This window comes from Coregonus lavaretus, assembly GCF_964263955.1.
Source record: "Coregonus lavaretus genome assembly, chromosome: 21".
Taxonomy (NCBI): domain Eukaryota; kingdom Metazoa; phylum Chordata; class Actinopteri; order Salmoniformes; family Salmonidae; genus Coregonus; species Coregonus lavaretus.
Window position 1 is genome coordinate 40,710,875 of NC_140008.1, and position 27,991 is coordinate 40,738,865.

A 27,991-nucleotide genomic window follows, 5' to 3' on the forward strand; every position below is an offset into this window, starting at 1 on the left:
TAGGTGTGTCCAAACTTTTGACTGGTACTGTATATATACTGATTATACAAAACATTAAGAACACCTGCTCTTTCCATGACATAGATGGACCAGGTGAATCCAGGTGAAAGCTATGATCCCTTATTGATGTCACTTGTAAAATCCACTTCAATCAGTGTACATGAAGGGGAGGAGACAGGTTAAAGAAGGATTGAGAAGCCTTGAGACAATTGAGACATGTATTGTGTATGTGTGCCATTCAGAGAGTGAATGGTTAAGACAAAATATTTTAAGTGCCTTTGAACAGGGAAGTAGGTGCCTAGCGCACCGGTTAATGTCAAGAACTGCAACGCTGCTGGGTTTCTCACGCTCAACAGTTTCCCATGTTTATCAAGAATGGTCCACCACCCAAAGGACATCCATACAACTTGACACAACTGTGGGAAGCATTGGAGTCAACATGGGCCAGCATCCCTATGGAACGCTTTCGACACCTTGTAGAGTCCATGCTTCCCACAGTTGTGTCAAGTTGTATGGATGTCCTTTGGGTGGTACACATGGGAAACTGTTGAGCGTGAAAAACCCAGCAGCGTTGCAGTTCTTGACACAAACCGGTGCGCCGGGGGGGGACTGAATTTTAGCAAGGTGTTCCTAATGTTTGGTATACTCTGTGTATATTTGTCTCACCCGGTTGGAGAACTTGGCGCCGCGGTAGTTGCGCTGTGACAGGTTGAAGACGGTGTAGTGGTCAGCGTGCCGTGAGTCCAGGAAGGAGCGGATGTCCTCCACATGGTTCTGGTTGCCGATCTGCAACGCCTCCGCAGGATATGACATTACTGGCAGGGAACAGAGAAGGAGACATGTTTAATCCCAATGACCATAGAGGTGATGATGAGGCATGCCAGGATATACAGTCCAGTGCTATTATTACACACTGTCATTGGGTTCCACTTTCATTCCATCTGTATTGTGCAGTATGGAAAACCCCTTCAGGGTTATGGACCTGTGGCCATAGGGGTTTACAAACACAAACCAGGCAGGGAATCATACTAATAATTTAAAAGATGAGAGTCTTGTACTGTGTGTAATTTATGTAGTTATAGTTATATTAATCTGGTTAAAAGTGGGTTGAAAGTAATGTTAACCACAGGCAGGATGTGAATGACGGGGCAGCCAGGGGGGGCTCAGCTCCCCTGAATGAGATGTTAGCTCCCATAAATGCAACAAAAGTCCAACTTTGGGGGGGCTCAAAATAATGCTAATTTAACCATTATCCTATTTGTTTAAAATGCTGTGGTAAATATGTAAATAAAAGCTTCCAAATGAAATAATCCTCTCTGTCATGGTTTAAACCATTTATTTCTACGCGGCTGCACAAAACGTCTCCCTGTCCACGGCACTGTCCACTCAGTAAATTAGACCTCAGCTGAGCTCATTTAAACACATAGATCTTTTATTTTTTTAGTCATTTAGCAGACGCTCTTATCCCGAGCGACTTAAAGGAGCAATTAGGGTTAAGGGCCTTGCTCAAGGGCACATCGACAGATTTTTCACCTAGTCGGCTCAGGGATTAGAATCAGCGACCTTTCGGTTACTGGCACAACGCTCTTAACCACTAAGCTACCTGCCGCCCTTCCTTTGTATTTTCCTTTGCCATTTCTTTGCCCAGCGTCCTTGATAAAAATAACCTTTATTCCAATGCATTAAATGTATTTGTTGATTTATCATTGTTTGCTTTTGTCAGTCAGCTGTTTAGAGGCTCATTGCTTAGTTTTTTAGGTGAGCATGGGTACTGTTGTTCTCTGTGCCATCTGTGGCCAGAAGTAGTAGACCATTTATTTAGCTTTATTATTTTCTATCAATATTTGTTTTCTTTCCTGGATCAGCTGATATTGGTCACCAATGTCACTAGACAACTAACCTACAGCTAGACACCAATGCGCATCCAATCCATCCAACGTTAATGACAGTGGGCCTATAGTTGACTCTTTCAGTTAGAAGTATTCCATTTTGCAATGGCATAGGCCTACATAATTTTTGATATGTGTGCCCATGAGACCTGTTTTCACAGTGAAACACAATGAAATGTTATGTAGGCATAGTTACATTTACAGTGCATTTTCCGAAATATCCAAGATCCAGGAATCTTACAGGGTTTAAGTTCAATGTTCTAATTCAATTGTTAAATGCATAATAATTACAAATAACACTGTCATAAATGTCATTAATGTAAGGAAAGAAAGGTAGTGTTTTATGTCACATGATCTGAGAAGACTCCAAGCGTTAACTCATGAATTATGGACAACTCATGAACTAGGGTGTAAAACATGCTCTGATTCAACTCATGTATTATATTGAATGTAGGCTACCTGTTCTGCGTGTGTTCATGTGTGTAAAATTTCCTCGGCTGAGAGGGTAGACTACTGTCGGTGGTATAGATCTAGTGGAGGGTAAACAACTAAACGCATCTTTTTCAAAAAACATTTTTGAAAGCACATTGAGCATTACTTTTTTCACCGCGACCGGCAATCAGAATTTACCCACCAATTTTTTTACCACTACATCACTGGCTGCCGGTAGGCCTATTTGAAGTTTATGGCAATAGGCCTACACATTGTAGCCTAGCCTAGTATATTTACTGTGTGTGTTAGGGTGACAATCCCGTTTTACTCAGGACATCTTCAGCCCCATTTCAAGTGTCTCGACTTTTCAGGCTACAAAAAAGGACAATTTGTCAGCAAGACTCATCAATTAATGTAGGCCTAATCTATGGCAATCGCTGAATGTCATTAGGAACACTTTTTGGTGTTTTGTGAACAGATGTCTATTTCCATTCAACAAATGGCGCGAGTGTACATTCATTGCACTGTTTGGATTATTTGGTGTGGACGAACATGCACAGGTAGCCTAATTTTTGAAGGGATTTGTTTGACAATCAGATGAAAGCATCATGACTGTTCATGCCACATTAAATGGTCATTCATATTACTTCTTTATTAGGCCCATAAAAAATAGATCTCTGAATTTACGAAAGGGCCAGAGCGCATTCTGACACTCCAGAGTGAATTTACGAACGCACCCATAATGAGTGTTCAGTAAGAGGAGGGATCAAAGGATTGCATTATGAGGTAGGGGCCCTCAGGTGTCAGAGGCTTTGTCAAAGACTCCAGACACCCTAGTCATAGACTGTTCTCTCTGCTAACGCACGGCAAGCGGTATCGATACACCAAGTCTGGAACCAACAGGAGCCTGAACTGCTTCTACACCCAAGCCATAAGACTGCTAAATAGTTAGTTAAATAGTTAACCAATAGCTACCCGGACTATCTGCATTGACCCTTTTTGCACTAACTCTTTTGACTCATCACATACACAGCTACTACTGTTAATTATTTATCATGTTGCCTAGTTACTTTACCCCTACCTATATGTACATATCTACCTCAATTACCTCGTACCCCTGCACGAGGACCCGGTACTGGTACCCAGTGTAAATAGCCAAATGATCCTTTATTTATTCCTTGTGTTATTATTTTTATATTAAAATAATAATAATATGCCATTTAGCAGACGCTTTTATCCAAAGCGACTTACAGTCATGCGTGCATACATTTTTTGTGTATGGGTGGTCCCGGGGATCGAACCCACTACCTTGGCGTTATAAGCGCCGTGCTCTACCAGCTGAGCTACAGAGGATATTATTTCAATTATTTCAAGATATTATTTCAATTTCTTTCTCTATGCATTGTTGGGAGGGGTCCATAACTAAGCACTTCACTGTTAGTCTACACCTGTTGTTTACGAAGCATGTGACAAATAAAATTTCATTTCATTTCATTTGAGTGACTGTGTCCTCAGCATCTGGAGGACAGACTGCTGTTACATGCAGCCTCACAACACTGACAGGGTGTGTGTGTGCGCGCGTGCGTGTATGTGTATGCGTGTGTGTGTGTGCGCATGTGATTGTACGTTTCAGCATATACCCTATATGGCCAAAAGTATGTGGACACCCCTTCAAATTAGTGGATTTGGCTATTTCAGCCTGTCACGTACGTTAAGAGAAGGGTCGGACCAAGGTGCAGCGTGAAAGGCGTACATGTTTATTTAACTAATAAACACACGACACCGTAACCAAAATAACAAACTTAACCGTGACGGTCCAAAGGGCTAACACACAAGCCTAAACAGGAACACAAGATCCCACAACACAGGCAGGAAAACTGGCTGCCTAAGTATGATCCCCAATCAGATAAGCTTTCCAACTAATGCTCTTGTGGCTGAATGGAAGCAAGTCCCTGCAGCAATGTTCCAACATCTAGTGGAAAGCCTTCCCAGAAGAGTGGAGGCTGTTGTAGCAGCAAAGGCGGGACCAACTCCATATTAATGCCCATGATTTTGGAATGAGATGTTCAACGAGCAGGTGTCCACATACTTTAGTGTGTCATTAATATCACCCTACCCCCACACCCAACCAACCCCCCAAACCTCTCCTATGCCCCAAAACCAAGAGCAAACCCTCTCTCCTTGAAATCCCTCCCTCTGTCACCTGTAGATGTACAGGATATGTTGTGTAGGGAGGGAGTGAGGCAAAGTTCACAGGAGGCTAGAGACTGAGATACCCAGAAGTCTAAATGTTATGTGGAGAAGAAACCAGTGAAGCCCAAATACAGACTTACTACCTCCATAATAATCAAATGAAACTACCGTTAGAGAGCGACGGACGGCCTTTTAGCTAAAGAGAAAAGCCACTCCCAGTTAGAAGAACACTAGACTCTGGTATGCTTCATGAATGGAGCAGCCTAACACTGCAGGCAGCCATGCAGTAAATCAACACGGTTGATGGAATTCACACACACACACACACACGCACCCATTCATTCCATTTCATAAAGTTGATCATGAAGCTACAGTATGAGTCGACAGTAATGTGTGCTTACCTATGATTCGTGATGTGATGTAGGCAATGTCCAGCTCTCCTTTTGTGTACCTGCAACATAAATCATATTTTCTCAATTCATTGAATATTAATAATTCAGATTCTTCAATGTATATTATATTTCAAAGTAATGGCATTGTCTATATCACTGTTATTTGTCTACAACACTGATTTTTTTAAAACCTATTTAAAAAATGTAAGACATGATTATTGTATTCATTTTAATGATCCACATACATTGTAGCAAGCTGCTGAAGTGAACATATACAGACAGGGGTCAATGTTCTTTGGGCCTGTAGCCTAGTAGCCATAGCTAGACAACACAAGTGTCAATACAAGTAACATGGTGTATCAGGTTTGGGCACTGTTGCTTGCGGTGTAAATGTAAATCCACTATTCTAGGCCAATGGACTGTTAGTGAAGTGCTGAGGTGGATGAGAGCCATATGGCCCTGAGGGCTTCCCATCCTGGCCTTGCATGGTTATGCAACAGCCCAGCCACCTGGGTAAGCTGAGGCAGGGATAAGGGGGGGAGGGGAGGGAAGAGGGGGAGAGAGGCTGGGAGGAGGGGAGGCGGGGACAGGAGGACGCATCAAGTGGGAAATCCTCATAACGAGGTAATCAGACCAACAGCAGCGTTCTATTTTGATCCAGTGTTGTGTTGTGCTCTCCTGCAGCATGAACAGTGTTAGCCTATCTGGCTAATTTGGCTAGTGCTAGCTCTACTAACTGTGTCTGCAGGCCTGCAGAACTGGATTTGGCACTATCTCTGCTAACTGTGGCTAGTACGTAGGCCTTTCTGGCTGGCGCTAGCTCTGCTAACTGATGCTGCAGCACAGGCCTTTCTGGCTAGCACTAGCTCTGCTAACTGATGCTGCTGCACAGGCCTTTCTGGCTATAGCGCTAGCTCTGCTAACTGTTAACTGTGGCTGCTACAAGTCTGGCAATAGCGCTAACTCTGCTAACTGTTAATTGTGGCAGCTACAAGTCTGGTTATAGCGATAGCTCTACTAACTATGGCTGCAGGACTGCAGAGCCAGCCCAAGCTATTTTGAGCAGGAGAGGCAGGTGTCATTTTGCATTGCATGAGGCCAGCGGTGTTGTGGCATGCAGATTAGAAGCCTCTGACCTATTCTGGCTACATGCTGGAGCGTGTACACCCTGCCTCCCCTTGAGATAAGAATCGCTACAGTAGGCTTGCTAGTATCTTGTTGAGGGGTAGAGGTAGCCTAGGCAGAGAGCTCTGTAAATATTTTACATATTTTAAGTGTTTTGTTATATACTTTTTTTATTAACTTTTTTTGTTTTCGATAACTTGTTGATAGATGTAACTGAAATATCTGGTGGTGACCAGCAGAATTCCAGGACTGATTATGGCTTGTCAGTTTACATTTGGCTTGGCTAGCTAGCTAGCTTGCTAATATGATTTAAATGATGCAGCATCGGCTTTTTAGCCCCCTGCCCCAGTTCCTAGAGGGTGATGGGATGCAGAGGCTCGCTTCATCTGGGACTTTTCTGGACCATTGCTGAGGTGTGGTGGTCTTACTGGCGCTTTTACAGTCGCCGAAGCATCACCCAGGTGGGTGCTGCATTTCAGTACTGGACGATCCAGCCTACCTACGAAGGAGGAGCTGTTACAATCGAAGACGACAAGGTGCCCGTTGAGGAGCTCTTTGCCGTCTGTCAGATGTCTCTACCTCCCTGCCTGGCTGTACCATCTATGCTCCCTCTTCATGATACTACTTTTCTGAACTGTCTATCATCTAAAGATGTGGAAGACCATCGCCCAAATATTGCCAGATCCCTATATTTGTTTTGTTAAATCGTTTTTGGTTTATTGTGTTTTTAAAGCCACTTTGAGATTCTACTTGTAATGAAAAGCGCCATTTCCTGTTGTTACTGTGACACATTGCAGTAACCACAGATAGGGTTTGTCTGTAAATAGAAGGTTCTGATAGAGAGGAATGGGTCATCATAATTTATGAGTCATGTGTTTTTATGACTCAAAAGAGGCAAAGACAAAGGCATAGGTGTTCAAATGGAGCTTCATAGCACTAAGGGGAAATACCAATATTAGACAGGCTGTGAGAGCGTGAGAGAGAGAGAGAGAGAGAGAGAGAGAGAGAGAGAGAGAGAGAGAGAGAGAGAGAGAGAGAGAGAGAGAGAGAGAGAGAGAGAGAGAGAGAGAGAGAGAGAGAGAGAGAGAGAGAGAGAGAGAGAGAGAGAGAGAGAGAGAGAGAGAGAGAGAGAGAGAGAGAATGGGAGAGAGAAGAGAGAGAGAGAATATAGAGGGGAGAGAGAGTGGGGGGAGAGAATGAGAGAGAGAGAGAGAGAGAGAGAGAGAGAGAGAGAGAGAGAGAGAGAGAGAGAGAGAGAGAGAGAGAGAGAGAGAGAGAGAGAGAGAGAGAGAGAGAGAGAGAGAGAGAGAGAGAGAGAGAGAAAGAGAGAGATGAATGGGGTGGTGGAGCGGGCCAAGGACACACTGCCTTTCAGACCAATACAACACACAGTGAGAACAGAACAGAACACAGCACTGCAGAGTCTTTCTGTCACAACTGCATTTGTTCTAAGGAAGACAGCTTGCATACAGCTTATTGAATGGTATCTCCTTTGACCATGAATCAAGTAATTGACTTTGTTTCAACAAATTCCACAGAATCTTGGAATATATCAGATGTACACCAGATACCAGAGGCACATTCTAATCACTGTAGCTTCCATGGCTTTGAATTAGCTAGCTGTAGGGTAAGCTATAGATAGGGACTAACTATAGCTGTGGTGCACACAGGCCACGCCTACTCTATTACACAAATGGCCGGTCAACAGTAACTAGCTGTAATCCACAGTACCAAACTGACAGTAGTGTCCACATGGCCTGTTTTTCCTGGGTGAAATGAATCCCTGTGTATCAGCAGTGCTCTAGGTATAAACCGCTATCAATTATTCACACAGGAGAGGAGAGAAGAGGAGAGGAGAAGAGAGGAAAGGAGGGGAGAGGAGAGGTTAACAGAAAAGGGAGGAGGAGGAAAGGATAGCAAAGACAAATAGGGGGGAGACTAAACAAGCTGAGAGGAGTGAAGTTGAGATCATAGGAGAAGAGGGGAAATAACAGCAAGGGAAAAGAAAGGAGAAGAGACGAGGCTAGGCAAGGCTAGGCAACAGATAAGCGTATCAGCAGATACCCCAGCTCTGCCCTGTCCCTGCTCTGTAACTGACACCGTTTCAATGTGATCCAGAGAGATGGCAGAGGTCCTGTGTGTGCGTGTTTGGCAGGGTTAAAGGCAGAGAGGGTGGACAAGGAGGCGCGAGTCTCGAGAGGCCTGCTCACTGTCTGACAGTACAGAGGCCCCTTTGTGTGGCCAGTGCAGACGCCTGCGCAGAAAGAATCTCATCTCTCTCAGGACCCAGCGGTGCCAGACTCGGTAGCCTCTCTCCCTCCTTCCTCTCCCCCTATTGCCCGTCATCCCTCCACACCCCTTCCCACTGTTCCTCCAGGCCTCTCCATCCACTCATCTGCTTTCCCTCACACTGCCTTTAGGAAAAATCTATTCAGCCTTTTCTATTAGCTATCTATTTGACTCATATTTTATCTCATATACAGATACAATTCAAATAATAACTGTCTCTCACCAATAGTATAAAGTGTTTTCCCATTATGCTGTAGTGTACAGCCATAGAGATTTATCTCTGTGTCTAAAACAGGGCCGTCCAACCCTGTTCCTGGACAGCTAGCATCCTGTAGGTTTTCGCTCCTACCCTAATTTAGCCCACCTGATTCTAATAATTAGCTAATTGATAAACTGAAATCAGGTTAGTTACAACTGGGACAAGGAACAGGGTTGGAGAGCCCTGGTCTAAAACCATGTGTAATCAGCCCAGTCATTGCTACCCCATTCCATATTTCACAGCTCAGGAAACCACGGCAACCACAACGGACACGTAAACATCTCAGCTGGATGATAACTGATGGTCCTCCCTTCACACTACCATGTTAGCTCCCAGCAGGCACATAGAGGCCTTTTCTCAATTGGATTTGCTCCTGTATCCTCTCTTCCCCGTCCTCTCTCGCCTCCTTTTGTAAAAGGCCAAAGGTAATCGAGGAGAGGCGGCAAGGAGAGGGAACGTGGATGAAAATGCGCTTGAATGAAATGAGACTCTCCTTCTCCACTCGCGCATCATCAGGCAAATTATATTTACAGGGGTGGATGGCAAAATAAATATGTCAAGTGATGAAAACTAATTAAGTTACCTGTGCTAGACATTATATAGATAAAACGATAAGTAGCATATTGTTTTTAAACGTGTGCAAGCTTTTCTCCTCCAAAAAAACAAAAGCTGATTCAAAGTGGCTGTGGCAGATTTCAAAACGCTTCCGCGAAGGACTCAGACAGGATACACATGACTATCCTCGATGAAAGGTGGCTATCGAGGAGGGGAGGACACTCTCCTCGACCACTCGACCACTTGAGGAGAGAGAAAAGGCCTGAGATCTCTGCTAGGCCTAGACTGAGAGCTCTTTTTCGGGGAAGGCATAGAGTCATTCACCCCTAGGCTAGCCTGGGAACCAGAACTGGGTCAGAGTTGGGTGGGAGGAAAAGCCTGTGAAATGTCTAGCCTAAGACAACTAGACATCATGGCATGGAGGCTAGCCACATGTCACCTCACCCCAGCCAGGGAGCTTCAACATGGGGCACAGACACATCATATCCCCCATGCCAGACCCACCCTTACAAGAAAAAAAAGATTGCAGTCAGAGTGCAGTATAACTGCAGTATGCTGCAAATACTGCGTCCAAAATAACACTGTTTTTTTACTGCAGTAATGTTGCAGTGTAACTGCAGTTACAGTGCAGTATAACTGCAGTTCAACTGCAGTATACTGCAGTTATTCTGCAATTACTGCGTCCAAAATACGACAGTCGACTACAGTTACTGCACTTTTACTGCAGTTTTTGTAAGGGCAGAGATGGGTGGAGTAACAGGTTAAGGAGGTTAGGGCTCAGGAAAGCAAATCAAATCACAATTGATTTAAAGTGTATTTCACCAGGTCTCAACACACTTTACAGAAAAAATTGATTGTTGGGACTTACGTGGCCACCTGGTGCATGACTTTAGTGGAGGTGTCTTTGAGTGTGTCCTTCAGGTTGTCCTTGAAGTTGCTGAAGAACTTGCCGGCTCCGCCTTTCACCATGTCCAGCAGCCCTCCGCCATAGTTGGCATCCATATCTGGAGATGGAGGACCTTTACAATTAAGAATGACGAGAAACACACACTGAGGATGCAGACAAAGACAGACATGTAGATGCATGTAGAGGCACAGTATATGGAGCACAGCACAGACAAACAAATATAACTAACAACATAGGAGTCATTCATCCCAATGACAGGCACAGAAACAACATACAACATATAATATAGGGCTGTCCCCAACAAAAAAAGTAGTCTGTCCTTTTGACCAATCGATTGGTTGACATTTTAAAACGTGTATTTTTCCAGATATACACTACCGTTCAAAAGTTTGGGGTCACTTAGAAATGTCCTTGTTTCCATGAAAACATACATGAAATGAGTTTGAATAGGAAATATAGCAAAATGCATAGGAAATGTAGTCATTGACAAGGTTAGAAATAATGATAATAATATTTGTGTCCTTCAAACTTTGCTTTCGTCAAAGACTCCTCAATGTGCAGCAATTACAGCCTTGCCGACCTTAGGAATTCTAGTTGTCAATTTGTTGAGGTAATCTGAAGAGATTTCACCCCATGCTTCCTGAAGCACCTCCCACAAGTTGGATTAGCTTGATGGGCACTTCTTACATACCATACGGTAAGCTGCTCCCACAACAGCTAAATAGGGTTGAGATCCGGTGACTGTGCTGGCCACTCCATTATAGACAGAATACCAGCTGACTGCTTCTTCCCTAAATAGTTATTGCATAGTTTGGAGCTGTGTTTTGGGTCATTGTCCTGTTGTAGGAGGAAATTGGCTCCAATCAAGCGCCGTCCACAGGGTATGGCATGGCGTTGCAAAATGGAGTGATAGCCTTCCTTCTTCAAGATCCATTTTACCCTGTACAAATCTCCCACTTTACCACCACCAAAGCACCCCCAGACCATCACATTGCCTCCACCATTCTTGACAGATGGCATCAAGCACTCCTCCAGCATCTTTTCATTTGGTCTGCATCTCACAAATGTTCTTCTTTGTGATCTGAACACCTCAAACTTCGATTCGTCTGTCCATAAAACTTTTTTCCAATCTTCCTCTGTCCAGTGTCTGTGTTCTTTTGTCCATCTTAATCTTTTATTTTTATTGGCCAGTCTGAGATATGGCTTTTTCTTTGCAACTCTGTCTAGAAGGTCAGCATCCCGGAGTCGCCTCTTCACTGTTGACGTTGAGACTGGTGTTTTGCGGGTACTATTTAATGAAGCTGCCAGTTGAGGACCTGCACCGATCACTGCACCTGTACACAGCCCATCTGAAATTAGCCCACCCAACTACCTCATCCCTATATTGTTATTTATTATCTCTTTTGCACCCCAGTATCTCTATTTGCACATAATCTCTTGCACATCTAGCATTCCAGTGTTAATACTATTGTAATTATTCTGCACTATAGCCTATTTATTGCCTTACCTCCATAACTTGCTACATTTGCACACACTGTATATATATTTTCTGTTGTATTTCTGACTTTATGTTTTTTTTACCCCATATGTAACTCTGTGTTGTTTTTATTGCACTACTTTGCTTTATCTTGGCCAGGTCGCAGTTGTAAATGAGAACCTGTTCTCAACTGGCTTACCTGGTTAAATAAAGGTGAAATAAAAATAAATAAATAAAACCTGTGAGGCGCCTGTTTCTCAAACTAGACACTTAAATGTATTTGTCCTGCTCAGTTGTGCACCAGGGCCTCCCATTCCTCTTTCTATTCTGGTTAGAGACAGTTTGCGCTGTTCTGTGAAGGGAATAGTGCACAGCGTTGTACGAGATCTTCAGTTTCATGGCAATTTCTCGCATGGAAAAGCATTCATTTCTCAGAACAAGAATAGACTGACGAGTTTCAGAAGAAAGTTATTTGTTTCTGGCCATTTTAATTCTGTAGTCAAACCCACAATTGCTGATGCTCCAGATACTCAACTAGTCTCAAGAAGGCCAGTTGTATTGCTTCTTTAATCAGCACAACAGTTTTCAGCTGTGCTAACATAATTGCAAAATGGTTTTCTAATTATCAATTAGACTTTTAAAATGATAATCTTGGATTAGCAAACACAACGTGTCATTGGAACACAGGACTGATGGTTGCTGATAATGGGCCTCTGTACGCCTATGTACTGCATTAAAAATCAGCCGTTTCCAAATACATTAGCCATTTACAACATTAACAATGTCTACACTGTTTTCTGATCAATTTGATGTTATTTTAAATGATACAAAAATTGCTTTTCTTTCGAAAACAAGGACATTTCTAAGTGACCCCAAACTTTTGAACGGTAGTGTGACCACGCAGCCGTCATACCGCTCATGAAGGAGACGCGTTCTGTCTCCTAGAGATTAACGTACTTTGGTGTGAAAAGTGCAAATCAATCCCAGAACAACAGCAAAGGACCTTGTCAAGATGCTGGAGGAAACAGGTACAAAAGTATCTATATCCACAGTAAAACGAGTCCTATATCGACATAACCTGAAAGGCCACTCAGCAAGGAAGAAGCCACTGCTCCAAAACCGCCATAAAAAAAGCCAGACTACAGTTTGCATCTGCACATGGGGACAAAGATCTTACTTTTTGGAGAAATGTCCTCTGGTCTGATCAAACAAAAATAGAACTCTTTGGCCATAATGACCATCGTTATGTTTGGAGGAAAAAGGGGGTTGCTTGCAAGCCGAAGAACACCATCCCAACCGTGAAGCACGGGGGTGGCAGCATCATGCTGTGGGGGTCCTTTGCTGCACGAGGGACTGGTGCACTTCGCAAAATAGATGCTATCATGAGGAAGGAAAATTATGTGGATATATTGAAGCAACATCTCAAGACATCAGTCAGGAAGTTAAAGCTTGGTCGCAAATGGGTCTTCCAAATGGACAATGATCCCAAGCATACTTCCAAAGTTGTGGCAAAATGGCTTAAGGACAACAAAGTCCAGGTATTGGAGTGGCCATCACAAAGCCCTGACCTCAATCCTATAGAACATTTGTGGGCAGAACTGAAAAAGCGTGTGCAAGCAAGGAGGCCTACAAACCTGACTCAGTTACACCAGCTCTGTCAGGAGGAATGGGCCAAAATTCACCCAACTTATTGTGGGAAGCTTGTGGAAGGCTACCCAAAACATTTGACCCAAGTTAAACAATTGAAAGGCAATGCTACCAAATACTAATTGAGTGTATGTATACTTCTGACCCACTGGGAATGTGATGAAAGAAATAAAACCTGAAATAAATCATTTTCTCTACTATTATTCTGACATTTCACATTCTTAAAATAAAGTGGTGATCCTTACTGACCTAAGACAGGGAAGTTTTACTTGGATTAAATGTCAGGAATTGTGAAAAACTGAGTTTAAATGTATTTGGCTAAGGTGTATGTAAACTTCCGACTTCAACTGTACAGGCACATCCTACAGTATGTGTTAATCAAATCAACTAGATGCACTGAGCTTGTCTGTGGCTTTAAGCGCACTGTTTGATGAAATAATTAGACACATAAATGACTAGAGAGAGTCCGACCGCAATTGATTTGATTGTGCCAGGCCGGGTGCAGACTTGCTGCACTGTGACAGCGAGTGACTGAGTGACTAGCACCCGTTGTCTCTCTCTCCTCCTTGCTGCAGCGGCCACCACAGAACTTCAACAGTGTTTATCGCACTGTCCGTGTTGATGAAGCTGCAACATAATTACAGCCATTTCTGACTGAAAAGTTCAGTTACCGAAATCCCTCATTTGTTTAGGAAAAACATTCCTTATTCCCTCAACCCTTGCTCTGTTTACGTAACACATGTATGCATTGCATGCATGTGACCAATAGGGCCTGACCTATAGTATATAATAATCACATCAATAAATTGGTTATAACAATTGACAGCACAAGTGACAGCAAAATGGATGCAGAGGACGTGACAAATAAACTCGAAACGGGGGAATGTTTTCTGGTTGCTCAGGAGGTAATGGGAAGTCGGATGTGTGGAATAACTTTGAATAGGCCTAGCTGTGGAAAATACTGGAGATCAAGAAAAATAAGTTAAGGAGCAAGTGCTGCGCGTATATTATGTGTGCCAAACAGGTGCTGTTAGATTACAATATCATTTTTCTGACCATTTGGAACAATGTAAACAACACAAAATAAATTATAAGCGTACCAGAGAGTTTTCTTTTTTTCTTTTTTTGCAAAGCCTTTATTACAGTATAGACTAAAAACCGTCGCATTCTTTCGTGAATGCAATTTCCGAAATGGAATGGTTTGTTTATTGTTTACGCTAATTAAAACGAAAATGCTTGATTGCATTTCAAATCATGAATGACTCGTATGCTCTGTGATGACATGAACGAATGAATGATTGAAACAGTAGCCTATATAAGTAGCCTATTGAAAAATAGGCCTAAGTAAGTGACGGTATTAAGACCTAATAGGATGCACTCTTAGGCTTACAGTTCGATGGTGGTTATACAAGGCTGCTATACTAAGCCTACTAATGATAATGACATTACTTATTATTATAATTATGATCATAATAATAATAGTAATAATAACAATAAGAAGGAGATCAAGAAAAAGGAGGGTTATTATTATTATAAATATTATTTTTCTGACAATTTGGAACAGTGTAAACAACACTAAATACATTATAAGTAATACCAGAGAGGCTGTTCTAACGTTTTAAAAAAAGGTGTAAAGCCTTTATTACAGCATAGCAAAGATTAAAAACAGCCGAATTTGTGAAACTGTTTATTCGACATGTTGTGGTTGCGTGAGGCTCGGTGCTCACGGAATCAGTAGGCTATTAAACAAACACTCAAATAAAAGCAGGATCTGTCTTATTTCTGTAGATACAGTGCATTTGGAAAGTATTAAGACCCTTTTGACTTTTTCCACATTTTGTGACGTTACAGCCTTATTTATCAATCTACACACAATACCCCATAATGATGAAGTGAAAAACATGGAGTTTGCCAAAAGGCACCTAAAGACTCTCCGACAATGAGAAACAATATTCTCTGATCTGATGAAACCAAGATTTAACTATTTGTCCTGAATGCCAAGCGCCACGTCTGGAGAAAACCAGGCACCGCTCATCACCTGGCCAATACCATCCCTACGGTGAAGCATGGTGGTGGCAGCATCAGAGCACAGATTTGAACCCGATCGAACATCTCTGGAGAGACTTGAAAATGGCTGTGCAGTGACGCTCCCCACCCAACCTGACAGAGCTTGAGAGGATCTGCAGAGAAGAATGGGAGAAAGTGTGCCAAGCTTGTAGCGTCATACCCAAGAAGACTCGAGGCTGTAGTTGCTGCCAAAGGTGCTTCAAGTACTGAGTAAGGGTCTGAATACTTATGTAAATGTAATATTTCAGTTATTATTATTTTTTGCAAAACTTTCTAAAAACCTGCTTTTGCTTTGTCATTATGGGGTATTGTGTGTAGATTGATGAGGAAAAAACTATTGAATACATTTTAGAATAAGGCTGTAACGTAACAAAATGTGGAAAAGTTGAAGGGGTCTGAATACTTTCCGAATGCACTGTATATATGGATGATTTATAAAGCCGGGGACATTTAACAGTTAGGCTATTGATTATAGACCTTATTAAGTTTGGGTTTCCTCTCTCCTCACTTTTCCAAGACAATTAAGGCAAGGGCTGTTTTCGCGTCTCCTAACTCCGCTGCTGCCTCCACCACATTGTTCTCAACACCAATATACTGGTTAACTTTGATATTATGCACATAGCAACATGGTCTAGGAAAAGGCGCCAATTCAACAGGGGGGGGTGAAGTAAACTGTGGTACTATGCTAGTTCAAGAGAAAGCACTCCTCTTGGACTTCACCCAAGTCCTGTATCTGACTCAGCAGCCTGGTCAAAACACACTCCTCCCTTCCCCTCCCCACCCCATCCATCTGTACACAGCACATGGCACTTAGCTAACACTACCACTGCCGGTTCCACTACCACTTCCACTACTGCAACCACTACCACTACTACTAAATGTGTTTTCTGAACATTCTTGTAACATCAGGAGAATGTTTCTTGCACCCTATAAGAAACATTCTAGAAGTGGACAGTTTTTGTGTTTTGGGAATGTCCCCACAATGTTCCCACCAGACTGTTCCCACAGCCTACTTAAATATTCTGGGAACCTTTAAAGAACAGACTAAATGTGTTCTAGGAACATCAGGTGAATGTTTTATACAAACATTCTATAATCATCGGCACGACTGGACAGTTGTTGTGTTTTGAGAATATTTGCCGCGGCCTAACGAATGTTCTGGAAACTTTCACAGAACTAATTTTGGTTTGCTGGGAGGTCTCCTGATCTCAACGGGATTTCCTGGATATATAATGGTTATTTAATAAAATAAAATAAATACCACTACCACACCACTACCACATAACTCAGAATCACTCAGATCACACCAATAGGAGTTATTGGGGAGTAGTAATCAAGTGCTGTAGGTCTATGGCTCTTTACAGAGAAATCTACATAACTAAATCTAAGAGTTTATCAATCAGGCAAGTGGACGATTAAGCCTCAGCAGGGGCTCCATTCTGGCATCTAGGAGGCACCTGCGTGTGCACTGACTGCATTCCTTTGAGTTGATTGCATCACATTTTATGGAGTCTCAGAAGACAGGAAATCCATCATGAAGGTAAAAATGACATTTTGTGGGAATTCATTTTACATTACATTTACATTTTAGTCATTTAGCAGACGCTCTTATCCAGAGCGACTTACAGTTAGTGAGTGCATACATTGTTGTTTGTTTTTTTCATACCCCCCGTGGCCATCACACTGCACACTGCCCTATCCCATCTGGACAAGAGGAATACCTTTGTAAGAATGCTGTTCATTGACTATAGCTCAGCATTCAACACCATAATACCCTCCAAGCTCATCATTAAGCTTGAGGCCCTGGGTCTGAACCCCGCCCTGTGCAACTGGGTCCTGGACTTCCTGACAGGCCGCCCTCAGGTGGTGAAGGTAGGAAACAACGTCTCCACTTCGCTGATCCGCAACACTGGGGCCCCACAAGGGTGCGTGCTCAGCCCCCTCCTGTACTCCCTGTTCACCCATGACTGCGTGGCCAAGCACGCCTCCAACTCAATCACCGCAGGGCTCTCCAGAGGATGGTGCGGTCTGCCGAACGCATTACCAGGGGTCAAACTACCCGCCCTCCATGACACATACAGCACCTGATGTCACAGGAAGGCCAAAAAGATCATCAAGGACATCAACCACCCGAGCCACTGCCTGTTCACCCCGCTATCATCCAGAAGGTGAGGTCAGTACAGGTGCATCAAAGCTGGGACCGAGAGAATGAAAAACAGCTTCTATCTCAAGGCCATCAGACTGTTAAATAGCCATCACTAGCACATTAGAGGCTGCTGCTGCCTATTGAAATCACTGGCCACTTTAAGAAATGGAACACTAGTCACTTTAATAATGTTTACATATCTTGCACTACTCATCTCATATGTATATACTGCATTCTATTCTATAATATTCTACTGTATCTTAGTCCATGCCGCTCTGTCATTGCTTGTCCATATATGTATATATTCTTAAATTCTATTCCTTACTAGTTTTGTGTGTATTCGGTATCTGTTGTGAAATTGTTTGATATTACTTGTTAGATATTACTGCACTGTCGGAGCTAGATGCACATGCATTTCGCTACACCCGCTATAACATCTGCTAAACACGTGTATGTGACAAATAAAATGTGATTTGATTTGAATATGCCTATAGCAATACATACCTCTCTGCAGAGAGGGTTCAGGGTTGTCAGTTCCTGGTTTTGGACTTTTTTAAGAGTCTTAATCTCCTCTTCCTCTGCCTTATTTTCCCTTTCTGTGATATTCTCAGATCCTTTGTCCCATCAGCAACCTAATCAGTCTAAAGTCTAATGTGAGAAAATAGGAGCTCCTAGAAATTGAGAGAGCAATTTAATTCCTACTGAAATGGAGGGCTGCCTTTATGTCCTGCTACTAGTGTGTGTGTGTGTGTGTGTGTGGGGGGGGGGGGGGGGGGGGGCTCTGGAAGCTTATGGAGGCCAAATTGAGCTACGTACGGCATTCCCGTGCGCCTCCCACATTTTTTACAATAAAGAGGGCTCCACATAGCGCCGTATAGCTCCGCATTGACATGATTGGTTGACGGTAGGTGGGGTAGTACATCCTGTATAAACACAAACTCACTTCCTTGACAACTTCCTTGACAACAAACATGGAGAACTTTGACAAAAGGCTATCAGAACAAGTTCACAAATAAAATACATCTTTATGATACCTCGGGTAGGGATTTCAAAGACACAAAGATATGTTTGATCTCCTGGAAAGAGATCGGGGAGGTAATGGGTATAGATGTGGTAAAGAGGTCAATGGAATGCAGACCGTGGGGGATAGAAGGGTGCTGGATTGGCGCACAAATCTAACAAAATGGATATTTGTCAAATCTGTCATGATTTATGTATTGTAACAGGCACACAATGTGATTACTAAAATCCGATTTGGATATATTTGGCTGATTTCGCTACGTAACATTTAGAAGTAGTCTCTTTTCAGGTATAGGAAAAGTGACTTCTAAATGCTAACTCCCGTTCGTATAAGCTGGTAGCATAGCTAGCATACAGAAATCGGTGGTTGTAGTCAGTTTTTAACTGTAATGCAGTTGATTGATGACGATGACATGAACATATATTGGGGTTGACATCCATACAAGCATTAATCTCCCATTTTTACCTCAACGTAGTGTGAAATACACATATAAACACTAGCCTAAATGTAGGCAAATTTTTCTGGGGGGCAATGGGGAGATTTGGGATGGAGATGCAGGTGGGAAAACGGTGCAGCCTTTTTACTTCATGCTATCTTGACTGAGCTCCTATGTCTAGCACCGGGAAACAGACTAACACATCTCAGAAGAGGTAAGGTCTTGACTTTTTGTTTAGCCAGTTGCTCATAATTAGCTGGATGGCTATAGAGATTAGCCCTGAATCAGTACGAGCGGTGCAGTGCAGTCCAATTTATTGGATGCGTATGACAGCTTCCCGAAGCATAAAAAGTATGAATGCTCTGACTTCTGCGGAGGCCGCATCACTGTAAATGCTGTACGGCCACTGCAGATGGCAGATTGACCATATATCGTCTTTTAAGTAGTTGAACATGTAATTACTCCAACCTCGTGAAAGTGAAAAACTGACATGTTTTCATTTTCGTCAAAAACAACTTTATATCGAAGGAGTGCCTTTGATTTGACGGTTTGCACATGCACAGTTCGGCACGAGAAGACTGTTAGACCAGATGACGTGTTTCCACGCTTGAGTTTAGCTAGACAACATCACCATGACATCACCTACAAGTGTGATCTGGGATTTCTATTGGAGAAGCAGTTTCTGCTTATCTTCATACTGTACTGCCTTTGATATTAGTGCAGAATTTTGGAGTGATAGCGGAATCAACCAATCACATTTAGACTTGTAATGAGTGGGACCGTTTTTACTAACCTAACGTAGCAGGCGTTTTTACAAAAACATATTGAAAAGGCTGACAGGTCACTGCGCAATAGCAAGCAGTAGCTAATTTTCCCATTGTCTAAAATGGACAACTGTATAATTATGTTGAATTTTTTGAATAGATATGGAATTCCAATGACGGTGAAGGAGTATGCCATAGTTTTGGATGCAATACCTAAAGGCTTTATTAGATGTTGTTCGGCGGTGCCGGGGGTAGCACGAAGCTAGCTAGCTAGCCGTTTTTCAAACAAGGTCAACACAGTGGCCATTGCTAGCTAGCCAACAGACACGGACACGAATTATCTGCTTAGTGTGTTAACACACTATTGGTGGTTTGTTGTGACCAAGTGTTGGTGCTAAACTGTGTGTTTTTGGATGCTAGCATGCTAGTTAGCTATGGTGTCATAGTTAGCTAGCTGAATAAAGTGGGTTGAGTCTATTCCTTTAAACATTGAGCCGCTGTGGTTCACAACAATTCTGATTTCTAAAGGTGGAAGTTGGTAGAGTTTTTGTTCGGGTGGTTCAGTGAAACAATTATAGTTTCTGAGGTAGAAGTTTTTGGTGAGGGAGGCCCTGCTCTCTACTCTCCCAGATGTTTAGTTCATTTCATTCCGATCTCCTCTGCATTATTGTAGCCATTTGCTACAGCCTGTCAACTATGCCTCTGCCTATCCCTGTTCTCTCCTCTCTGCACAGGCTACACAAACGCCCCACACCGCGTGGCTGCTGCCTCTCTAACCTGGTGGTCCCTGCACGCACCCCACACCTGGAGTTCCAGGTCTCAGGCAGCCTCTGGAACTGCCGTTCTGCTGCCAACAAAGCTGACTTCATCCCAGCCTATGCTAATCTCCAGTCCCTCGACTTCCTGGCGCTGACGGAAACATGGATTACCACTGAAAACACTGCACTCCTACTGCTCTCTCCTCGTCTGACCATGTGTTCTCGCATACCCCGAGAGCATCTGGTCAGAGGGGTGGTGGCACAGGAATCCTCATCTCTCCCAAGTGGACATTCTCCATTTTTCCCCTAACCCATCTGTCTATCTCCTCATTTGAATTCCATGCTGTCACAGTCACTAGCCCATTTAAGCTTAATATCCTTGTCATCTATCGCCCTCCAGGTTCCCTTGGAGAGTTCATCAATGAGCTTGACGCCTTGATAAGTTCCTTTCCTGAGGATGGCTCACCCCTCACAGTTTTGGGGGATTTCAACATCCCTATGTCCACATTTGACTCATTTCTCTCTGCCTCCTTCTTTCCACTCCTCTCCTCTTTTGACCTCACCCTCTCACCGTCCCCCCCTACTCACAAGGCAGGCAATACGCATGACCTCATCTTTACTAGATGCTGCTCTTCTACTAATCTCACTGCAACTCCCCTCCATGTCTCCGACCACTACTTTGTTTCCTTTTCTCTCTCGCTCTCCTCCCACACTACTCACTCTGCCCCTACACAGATGGTAATGCGCCGCCGCAACATTCGCTCTCTCTCTCCCACTACTCTCTCCTCTTCCATCCTATCATCTCTTCCCTCTGCTCAATCCTTCTCCCTCCAATCTCCTGATTCTGCCTCCTCAACCCTCCTCTCCTCCCTTTCTGCATCCTTTAACTCTCTGTGTCCCCTATCCTCCCGGCCGGCTCGGTCCTCCCCTCCAGCTCCGTGGCTTGATGACTCATTGCGAGCTCACAGAACAGAGCTCCGGGCAGCGGAGCGGAAATGGAAGAAAACTAAACTCCCTGCCGACCTGGCATCTTTTCACTCCCTCCTCTCTACATTTTCTTCATCTGTTTCTGCTGCTAAGGCCACTTTCTACCACTCTAAATTCCAAGCATCTGCCTCTAACCCTAGGAAGCTCTTTGCCACATTTTCCTCCCTGCTGAATCCCCCCCCCCCCCCCCCCTCCTCTCTCTCTGTGGATGACTTCGTCAACCACTTTGAAAAGAAGGTTGACGACATTCGATCCTCGTTTGTTAAGTCTAATGACACTGCTGGTCCTACTCACACTGCCCTACCCTATGCTTTGACTTCTTTCTCCCCTCTCTCTCCAGATAAAATCCTGCGACTTGTGACTGCAGGCCGCCCAACAACCTGCCCGCTTGACCCCATCCCCTCCTCTCTTCTCCAGACCATCTCTGGTGACCTTCTCCCCTACCTCACCTCGCTGATCAACTCATCCTTGACCGCTGGCCATGTCCCTTCCGTCTTCAAGAGAGCGAGAGTTGCTCCCCTTCTCAAAAAACCAACACTCGATCCCACTGATGTCAACAACTACAGACCAGTATCCCTTCTTTCTTTTCTTTCCAAAACTATTGAGCGTGCCGTCTTTAGCCAACTCTCTTGCTATCTCTCTCAGAATGACCTTCTTGATCCTAACCAGTCAGGTTTCAGGACTGGTCATTCAACTGAGACTGCTCTTCTCTGTGTCACGGAGGCTCTCCGCACTGCTAAAGCTAACTCTCTCTCCTCTGCTCTTGTCCTTCTAGACCTGTCTGCTGCCTTTGATACTGTGAACCATCAGATCCTCCTCTCCACCCTCTCCGAGCTGGGCATCTCCGGCGCGGCTCACTCCTGGATTGCGTCCTACCTGACCGGTCGCTCCTACCAAGTGGCGTGGCGAGAAGCCACGTGCTCTCACCACTGGTGTCCCCCAGGGCTCAGTTCTAGGCCCTCTCCTTTTCTCCCTATACACCAAGTCACTTGGCTCTGTCATATCCTCACATGGCCTCTCCTATCATTGCTACGCTGACGATACACAACTAATCTTCTCCTTTCCCCCTTCTGATAACCAGGTGGCGAATCGCATCTCTGCATGTCTGGCAGACATATCAGTATGGATGACGGATCACCACCTCAAGCTGAACCCTGGCAAGACGGAGCTGCTCTTCCTCCCGGGGAAGGACTGCCCGTTCCATGATCTCGCCATCACGGTTGACAACTCCGCTGTGTCCTCCTCCCAGAGTGCGAAGAGCCTAGGCGTGACCCTGGACAACACCCTGTCGTTCTCCGCCAACATCAAGGCGGTGACCCGCTCCTGCAGGTTCATGCTCTACAACATTCGGAGAGTACGACCCTGCCTTACACAGGAAGCGGCACAGGTCCTAATCCAGGCACTTATCATCTCCCGTCTGGACTACTGCAACTCGCTGTTGGCTGGCCTCCCTGCCTGTGCCATTAAACCCCTACAACTCATCCAGAATGCCGCAGCCCGTCTGGTGTTCAACCTTCCCAAGTTCTCTCACGTCACCCCCCTCCTCCGCACACTCCACTGGCTTCCAGTTGAAGCTCGCATCCGCTACAAGACCATGGTGCTTGCCTATGGAGCAGTGAGGGGAACGGCACCTCTGTACCTTCGGGCTCTGATCAGTCCCTACACCCAAACGAGGGCATTGCGTTCATCCACCTCTGGCCTGCTGGCTCCCCTTCCTCTGCGGAAGCATAGTTCCCGCTCAGCCCAGTCAAAACTGTTCGCTGCTCTGGCACCCCAATGGTGGAACAAGCTCCCTCACGACGCCAGGACAGCGGAGTCACTCACCACCTTCCGGAGACATTTGAAACCCCACCTCTTTAAGGAATACCTGGGATAGGATAAAGTAATCCTTCTACCCCCCCCCCCCCCCTAAAAAAATAATAATTGTAAAGTGGTTATCCCACTGGCTATAGGGTGAACGCACCAATTGGTGAGTCGCTCTGGATAAGAGCGTCTGCTAAATGACGTAAATGTGCCCTTGAGCAAGGCACTTAACCCTAATTGCTCCTGTAAGTCGCTCTGGATAAGAGCGTCTGCTAAATGACTAAAATGTTTTAAAAAATGTAAATTGTTACAGGAAAATTATGTTGAGAGGAATGAAGAATTAAGTTTCAACGTCCTATTAGATTAGGTGTCTGCATTAAGGATAAAAAGTCCACTAATAATTGTATTAGGAAGATGAGTACCGAGCCTGCTTTTCCTCCTGCAAAAATATACTTGAATTCTAAATTTACTGGAATTTTAAATATTAATTGGAAAGCGGTATGGAACTTAAGTAAAAAGTATTGTGTCACTAACAAAGTCCATTAAATGTATTTAAAAACTGTATATCCAGTAAACCAGGTTCTATCACGGTTTAAAATTGATATCAGTGAAAGGTGTGATTTGTCCAATTGTAAATTAAACTATGTCATTGATTCTTTGAAAATATTTGCACTAAGATCTTTTGGATGGATCTAGAATAAAATAAAATAAATGAGCACCATGTGAAGTTTATAGGAGCATGTAAAATTGGGTGTCAAAGGAAAGCTAAGAGTCTATATTTTTGAGAAATTAAGGCATAAATAAGTTTTTCAACCATTTTCCAGCAAGAAACTTACAATAAGCAAAGACTTTGATTTCTGGTCAAACGGGGGTCTTAGAAAATATCTACCAGAAAAAGTATTTATTGTTTAAGTAAAGACACTTGCCAACTAATATGAACACTTCTATTTAGTTTTGGAGAAAAAATGTATGCCTTCTGTAAGTTTAAGAACCATTGCCTTGCGCCTTGAAATTCCATTACCAAAAACCCAAATTTCTTTAAGATATTTTCTAATTTCTCTCCCTCATGAGGGAGGATTATGAAAATTCACAGAAGATACAAGGTAGACCTATCAATTAGTTATAGAATTATTACCGATATCAATTTTGTTTATGAATTATTAAGTGATTAAAACAAAATATTCCGTTACAGCACAGTAGAGAACAATACAGTAAAGAAAAGTAGTGTATAGTTCAGTACAGTACTATACAGTACACAGTAGAGCACACTAGAGTTGAGTACACTATAAGTAAGGGATAAACGCCAACGTTCTGTACCTTACCTTGGAAATAATGGACGACGCAGTAGGCCGAAACGGAGCCGTGGTGGAAAATACTTATTTTCCACCATAATTTGCAAATAAATTCATTAAAAATCCTACAATGTGATTTTCTGGAAAGAAAATTCTCAATTTGTCTGTCATAGTTGACGTGTACCTATGATGAAAATTACAGGTGTCTCATCTTTTTAAGTGGGAGAACTTGCACAATTGGTGGCTGACTAAATACTTTTTCCCCCACTGTATACCACAGTTGACAAAGAAAACAATATGAAAGCACACATTTACCGGTATAAATACTTTTTTTCCGTAGATATTTTCATTTTTATAAGCTAATTCATACTTTCTCATCTTTTGGTTGCTAGAGACACGACCCAGTCGTTCGTTCGATTAGTTCGATATTTATGTACGCGATGGTTCTTTAGGTTCTGTTGCCATGTTCGCTGGCAACTCTCTTATCCCTTGCTTGCTAGCTAGCCAGCTAGCTACGGCTAACACAGTCATGACCTCTGCAGCCACAATAACAGCAAAGTAGCTGTTTTCTATTTACATTAATTTGGATACATCCATAACAATGAGCTGATAATGCCCGATTTTGTCTGGATAGCTAGAAAAGGCTGCCTTCTCGTCAGCACACTCGTCAACACTGACTTTGCATATCAAACACTAGGCTAGAGGTTTGCTAAATAGTTTGTTGCTAGCAAATCTGCCAATATGACAACCGAATTCAAAAATATCAGTTACTGAAAACAGCTGGTCAAACTAGAAATGTGGGAGGATTTGACAGCTTTAGCGGCAGAGGGGCACGGAGAAATTCATGTTCATCACTCACAACGTTAGGTCATCAGATGCTCAAAAAAGAAATTCTCTGCAAAAACAAATCATTGCTAGCTAGCTAAGTTTTTCCTCGTTGGACCTGCGTTTACAATGTATCCAATTCCAGTTTGTGTAGTTATTGGTTTAGCTTTCTGTAGGTGCATGTTGCCATGATTGCAAGGTGTCCCGTTATCTGGTTTTAATGTCCATTCTAGAATACCCTTTTAACCAATCAGAAACGAGTATTCAACAATGCTGTGGTATAATGTACTGTATTGTACTGTACTGTACTGAGCTATACTCTACTTTACTTTACTGTAATCTACTGTACTGTACTGAACTCTACTGTACTCTACTGTACTCTACTGTACTGTACTGAACTGTACTGTTCGGTGCTATACTGTACTTGAATGTACTCTACTGAGTTTTACTTTGCTGTACTTCGATGTCCAAACTTGTGAAACAGATGTCTATGATTGGTTCAGATTTGGTCCGGTCTGGACCAACCAAATTTGGTCTTGTTTGGGGGCAGAGCTCAATAAAATAATAGCCAGTGTGTAGAATAATACTCAAATACCCAAAGGAGGATATTGCATATTTCTACCTTTGTGTACCTATTTAGGATACATCCCCATGAAGAGCATGACATTCATATCCATAATTATGTTTTTTTGTGTAGTACAGATCAGGGATCCATGATGAAATTCCGTTACCGAAATTCCGTTCACTTACTGTAGTTCAATATACAAACTAGACAACGTGTCATGTCATAGCTGACATCCCATTCTTTCTGCAGACATCATTGAATCTTAATTCGGAGCAGATATTTAACAGTTTTTGGAAAACATGGACACATAAGAAACTGAGGGGGATTTTACCGAAATTCTGTTACCAAACTTTGCGTCTGCACAGTTCTTTCAGTACCTTTCTTTTTGTAACATTTTCTGTGTAAATTGTTAACAGTAGTCCTTGTGATTGGGCTGCAGTGGATAGAGCTCCTGACCAATTCTGCTATTTTGTTTTTTCACGCTGCCCGAAAACAGCTTCTGGACATTGATTTGGACGAAAAGTTATATTTCAATGAGTCGGCAGGTCTGGATGCTCTGCTTAATCAGTGCTTCATTAATAAGTGCATTGACGACATTGTCCCCACAGTGGCATACAGTTGAAGTTGGAAGTTTACATATACCTTAGCCAAATACATTTAAAGTCAGTTTTTCACAATTCCTGACATATAATCCTAGTAAAATTTCCCTGTCTTAGGTCAGTTAGGATCACCACTTTATTTTAAGAATGTGAAATGTCAGAATAATAGTAGAGAGAATTATTTATTTCAGCTTTTATTTCTTTCATCACATTCCCAGTGGGTCAGAAGTATACATACACTCAATTAGTATTTGTTAGCATTGACTATAAATTGTTTAACTTGGGTCAAACGTTTTGGGTAGCCTTCCACAAGCTCCCCACAATAAGTTGGGTGAATTTTGGCCCATTCCTCCTGACAGAGCTGGTGTAACTGAGTCAGGTTTGTAGGCCTCCTTGCTTGCACACGCTTTTTCAGTTCTGCCCACAAATGTTCTATAGGATTGAGGTCAGGGCTTTGTGATGGCCACTCCATACCTTGACTTTGTTGTCCTTAAGCCATTTTGCCACAACTTTGGAAGTATGCTTGGGGTCATTGTCCATTTGGAAGACCCATTTGCGACCAAGCTTTAACTTCCTGACTGATGTCTTGAGAAGTTGCGTCAATATATACACATAATTTTCCTTCCTCATGATGCCATCTATTTTGTGAATTGCACCAGGCCCTCCTGCAGCAAAGCACCCCCACAGCATGATGCTGCCACCCCCGTGCTTCACGGTTGGGATGGTGCAAGCAACCCCCTTTTTCCTCCAAACATAACGATGGTCATTATGGCCAAACAGTTCTATTTTTGTTTGATCAGACCAGAGAACATTTCTCCAAAAAGATGCAAACCGTAGTCTGGCTTTTTTATGGCGGTTTTGGAGCAGTGGCTTCTTCCTTGCTGAGCGGCCTTTCAGGTTATGTCAATATAGGACTCGTTTTACTGTGGATATAGATACTTTTGTACCTGTTTCCTCCAGCATCTTCACACGGTCCTTTGCTGTTGTTCTGGGATTGATTTGCACTTTTCACACCAAAGTACGTTAATCTCTAGGAGACAGAACGCGTCTCCTTCCTGAGCAGTATGACTGCTGCGTGGTCCCATGGTGTTTATACTTGCGTACTATTGTTTGTACAGATGAATGTGGTACCTTCAGGTGTTTGGAAATTGCTCCCAAGGATGAACCAGACTTGTGGAGGTCTACAATTTTTTTTCAGAGGTCTTGGCTGATTTCTTTAGATTTTCCCATGATGTCAAGCAAAGAGGCACTGAGTTTGAAGATAGGCCTTGAAATACATCCACAGGTACACCTCCAATTGACTCAAACGATGTCAATTACCCTATCAGAAGCTTCTAAATCATTTTCTGGAATTTTCCAAGCTGTTTACAGACGGGTCAGTCAATTTAGCGTATGTAAACTTCTGACCCACTGGAATTGTGATACAGTGAATTATAAGTGAAATAATCTGTCTGTAAACAATTGTTGGAAAAATGACTTGTGTCATGCACAAAGTAGATGTCCTAACCGACTTGCCAAAACTATAGTTTGTTAACAAGAAATATGTGGAGTGGTTGAAAAACA

At 43.1% G+C, this 27,991-nt stretch overlaps 1 protein-coding gene across 1 annotated transcript in view; it reads right to left on the reverse strand.

Annotated features, from left to right (window-relative positions):
- LOC311148585 (auxilin-like) overlaps positions 1 to 10,138 on the reverse strand; it is a gene marked incomplete at its 3' end in the record, with an annotated part of 37,199 nt that extends 27,061 nt beyond the window's left edge. Inside the window, exons 1-3 of the mRNA XM_084185568.1 lie at positions 10,003 to 10,138; positions 4,916 to 4,965; positions 667 to 815 (exon numbers count right to left, since the gene is read on the reverse strand). Coding sequence (XP_084041694.1) covers positions 667 to 815; positions 4,916 to 4,965; positions 10,003 to 10,136 — 333 coding nt within the window. The 5' untranslated portion in view covers positions 10,137 to 10,138. The remainder of the gene's footprint in view (positions 1 to 666; positions 816 to 4,915; positions 4,966 to 10,002) is intronic.
- Positions 10,139 to 27,991: the final 17,853 nt, after the last annotated feature.